General features: G+C 32.0%; 1 protein-coding gene across 1 annotated transcript; it reads left to right on the forward strand.

Annotated features, from left to right (window-relative positions):
* Positions 1 to 233: 233 nt before the first annotated feature.
* Positions 234 to 4,468, forward strand: LOC106462026 (caveolin-1-like). Its single transcript, XM_013921897.2, has 2 exons — positions 234 to 799; positions 3,715 to 4,468. The coding sequence occupies exons 1-2, from the start codon at positions 743 to 745 to the stop codon at positions 4,069 to 4,071; spliced, it is 414 nt and encodes a 137-aa protein (XP_013777351.1). The 5' UTR covers positions 234 to 742; the 3' UTR covers positions 4,072 to 4,468.
* Positions 4,469 to 4,676: the final 208 nt, after the last annotated feature.

Raw genomic sequence — 4,676 nt, forward strand, 5'->3', positions numbered from 1 at the left:
CATTCAGTCCCTCGTACAATCTATGTCAAGGCGATGCCAAGCAGTTATCAAGGCTAGAGAGGTCACAACCAAATAATAAAACAAGAAACAGACTCTGTGACCACTTTTTGTCAATTACATTAGTGGCGTTATCTTTAAATCTAGGTTTTTCTTACTCAGATAACATTTTCGTATTTGCCAAGTTTTAGTTGATTATCTGCTGTAATACATTTGACGCGGTTGTTTTGTTAATAAAGATATATATATGTGCTTGGTATTCTTTTAAAATACTACCCGTAAGGTGGAGAGTTAAAGCAATACCTTGTAAACCAGATGAAGCTCGTTCAGTCCAGCATTAGGAAAATCAATAAATATTGTTAGCAGAATCTTGCGTGAAAATATCTATGTTTATATCAAGAGAAAGTGTGTATGCCAATACTCCTTCAAAGTGTATACATGTTTTGTTTCTATAGAAACGGTTCAATACTACATTCCTGAAACTAAATCTGACAGTTTGCGAGAGTTTAAGTCTGTCGGAGTTAACGTAGTAGAATAAAACAGCTTATGTGAATCGCCAAAGACTACGTCTCGTTTTATTATTCTTTTAAGTCTTCTGCGTGATGTGAAAAGATATCTTTGCTGGCTAAACCGACTAAAACAAAACTTCTTAAAGTCTCAGTTTTGCGCTTATCTTTTTAACTAACGAAAATTGTTCGATTAATTAAAGACACACAGCCTCAGTCGTTAAAACTACTGACAAAAAATGGGAGGTTTAAACATAAACAATCGAGATCCTAATATCTTGAATGAGTACCTACAGGTAAGAATCTAAATTATTTTCAGACTTTTTCTGTTAAATACTTAAAAGGTAAGCACAAAAATTTATAAATCTGTGTTATTCTGTCTTTTTTTGTTGTTTTATATTACCAATTTATATCTTTTTCAATTAGCAGAGTGCTGAATGAAATGTTCATCCCTTACACTATAATAATCAAATACATTTTGCAATGATAGTTTCCATTTAGTTACCCTGTCAATCTTCTGTTTTTGTTATTGTTTTCTGGATGTTTCTGATCTGCTTTTTGTTTATCATATTCTTCAATGATTCTCTCAACATAGATATTTGGGAACCATAGTAAAGAACTATGAATTGTCGATAAAATGTGTTGAACAAAAGCAATTTATTAGATCAGCTTTTAATCCACAAAAGGCATGAACAATGCATAGCTTTAAAAGTTAGTCGAGAAGATTGTTTCCAGGTGAAAAGTGTAGTTTACTTCGACATTTGTGAAAAAAAAGTACAATAAAAACACAACATAAAGTTTGTTTGTTCAGCACAAAGCCACACAATGGGCAATCTATGCACTATCCCCCGTTGGAACAGAGAAACTAAGACAAAGTGTATGTCAATACGTTTCTAGTAGGATTATCATTTTCTTTTATTTTGCAGACAGAACAAACTTGAAATCTAACAAAGTGTTCTGATTACTTACAATAGATATTTAAAGAAGGAACTTACAAAACAACAGAAAGGAAATCAAAACTGAATACCATCGGAGACCAGGAATTTTGATAACTAAAATTACTATAATTTTAAATAAAGCTTTCGTTTTCATTAATTCGAAACATTTCAGTTATATAGAGTCTATATATAGAGTCAAGGAGAATCAAACCCCTGATTTTAGCGTTGTAAACACGATGGAACGACATGTATTAGAACTATATTATTACATTGCTTGGCATTACGTGAATAGTGTGATGACACCGAAAATTGATTTATGTAACAGCCTTTTCGACTCAACATATTCATATACTCAAATGATAAGGGCATGTTCAGGTGGAGGATTTAGAATTTCCAAGACGGAAATATCCAGTGCACTTAATGGCACAGGAAAAAAACCAAGGATTATGGATCAACTTGGGCAATCTAGACTATTGAGAAACAAGTCGTATTACAGGCGTTGTAAACAAAGTACGGTCTCTTGTAATAGGCAAGAATCCACGTGTTAATAATAACACAGTTAACGTGTTTCTTAACATTAAACAAGATCAAATTATCAGAGCCAAAATGTATTTTGTATATCACAAGTTAAATCTCAAAAGTTAGGCCCAAAACAAAACAGCGTCGCGCATAAAAGACAGACAAATAATTTGAGGGTAGCAACTACAATTACGAAAAGCTAAATGTACCTTTGTACGAGAGAAATTATGAAAATAGGAACTACCAACAATATGAATACCCGTATATCAGATTTAACTTCTCTCTATTCAGGAAGACCCAAACAGCAACGAAAATACATCATCTATTAGATTGAACCTCTATTCTCAAGCCTCACATGTGTATTTAAATTAAAACTAAACAAATTAGAACCAATTATGGATGCTCGACAATTAGCCCTATTATTAGATATACACGTTTAAGTATAGCGCGAGTGTTTAATTTACTTATTTTTAGAACATAGTTTATTGCAGGTTTGTTTGCGTGATTGTTTTCAAATCATACCTTGTGTAGTTCAATTGTCGTGAATTGATAATTGTTGTATTATTGTATCGTAATATCTTTTAGTGTGTGGAATGTTCTACGTCTCTAACAGGCAATAAATATGCGTCCAAAATTTAGTTCGAGTTAGTTAGTGATATAGATATAGTTAGTTAATTAGATAGGAAGAGATCTAGACTGCGTGATTGTGAGTTTAGCCATAAAAAGCGTATAGTTGCGATTTATAAAGTGAAATTATCACAAATTATTTTGTAGTAACAGAGTATAGAAAAATAATTCGTCTTGTTCTAAAGTAAGTGAATTAGTCTGTGTGGACTTTGACGAAAAAGAGACGATTATTTAAAGCTCTGGATACAGTTGTAGTAACCGACAGTGTAACAAACATTTGACTTGTTTAATATATTATTCTGAAACAAGTTGACTGTGTGCTGTTTGTATATTGTTGAAATTTATCGCCAAAAAGTCACAGAAACCTACTGTAAGGATTCAGGACCAAACATACATATAAAACCTGACACCTATTGACAATTATTCTCCTAATGTTTCTAATTTATATCTGTAATTTAAGAGAATTTATGAAAAAATCTTTTTTTTCAGATTTATTTACTAACAACATAAATATACCTTGATTGATATAGTGACTATATATATATATATATATATACATCTAGGTTGTTTCTATTTTAACAAGCTCATCTCGCTTTGAGATTATATCTGGTATTTGATACATGCCTTTTAGATAGTATTCGTGGTATATAAAATCAATCATACAAATAAGCGCTCACAGTTATTGATCAGGAAGGAGGTAGGGTGAATTACTATGTCTTTGAAGTTTCGTGGGTAAATCATACTTTTCACTTTCTAAATTAATAATTACTGATCTAGATATCTTATGTTTTATCATGTTGTTCATACAGGTGGGAGATTGTGAGCTTGAGAGTCTATGTCTACTCATATTTTAAATCATTTTTGGTTCTATTTCGCTATAACTTTACTTCCAAGGTAAGGCATGCAAATAGAAATTAAGTCTGAAAAACAGCATACCCCATATATATTTTTTTTCTTCATATATATATATATATATATATGGTGTATATTTTTTCTTCTTTTTTTTATAGTAAAGCACAATTTACCTTTTTCAGATGGTCCATTATATTGTAGTTTAATTTTTCTGTTTGTTTTGGGCGTATAGTACATGTACTCTTTCTGAATATGAATATATATTTTCGTAATAGGTAGAATTCGATGATATCATTGCCGAACCAGAGGGCACCTACTCTGTTGACTGTGTGTGGAAAGCTGCTTATTTTCTCTTCACGGGAACAAAGAATTGCTGCTACAAGTTTCTTACTATCCTATGTGCCTTTCCAATTGCTCTAGCAGTCGGTTGTAGCTTCGCAATTCTGTCATTCCAACATATCTGGTGTATTGGCCCAGCTATTCGTCATTTCAGAATCAACTGCCACATTGTCCGAATGTACGTCCGAACCTGTCTGGATTCGTGCCTTGCCCCTTGCTGCATCGTAATGGGAAATATTTTTAGTCGAATCTCCATTACAAAAGGCCCTCTGCCGGAAGATGAAGTTATCTGAAATATGGATATTTTTGTGTGTGTGTACAAGTTGAGAGATTTCACAAAGTAAAACACAAGCCTAATGATTTTAAAACACAACTGCAATAAGCGTAAATTGTTAGGCTGTTGTTATTCTGCACAATTAGAATGATAGCATGTGAGTTTTACAGTTGTGCTATACTGTTTTAACTACTGCATTGGATATTAGAAATTTTAAAACATATCGTTAAAAACGGTTTGGATTGACCCAAGAATAATAACGTATCGTTATATACTATTTTGTATCTTTTATTGATTTGTAGTTTTGTAATGTCAAATTTCAAAAACAAAAGTTGAAAAATATGGCCTCACATCCTTTATAATATTTCAGTTGAAAATTTTGCTTGTAAAATATCTCAACTTGTATGCAACATCACAAAAATAAAATAGCAACTACCACCGTGATTCCTTTATATGTAGCATTTGACAGTTTCACTGTGTTCAAGTGATTTGTATACACCTTTTACTCTATGCACATAATAGTATCCATCGAGTGGCTACACAACCTCAATTATTTATTCATTCATTTCTTGTTATAGTGTCAAAATAAAGACACGATTTGAAGTAATGTGTCTCAAGCAGGAA

The sequence above is a fragment of the Limulus polyphemus genome, unplaced genomic scaffold (assembly GCF_000517525.1).
Source record: "Limulus polyphemus unplaced genomic scaffold, Limulus_polyphemus-2.1.2 Scaffold1077, whole genome shotgun sequence".
Classification (NCBI taxonomy): Eukaryota; Metazoa; Arthropoda; class Merostomata; order Xiphosura; family Limulidae; genus Limulus; species Limulus polyphemus.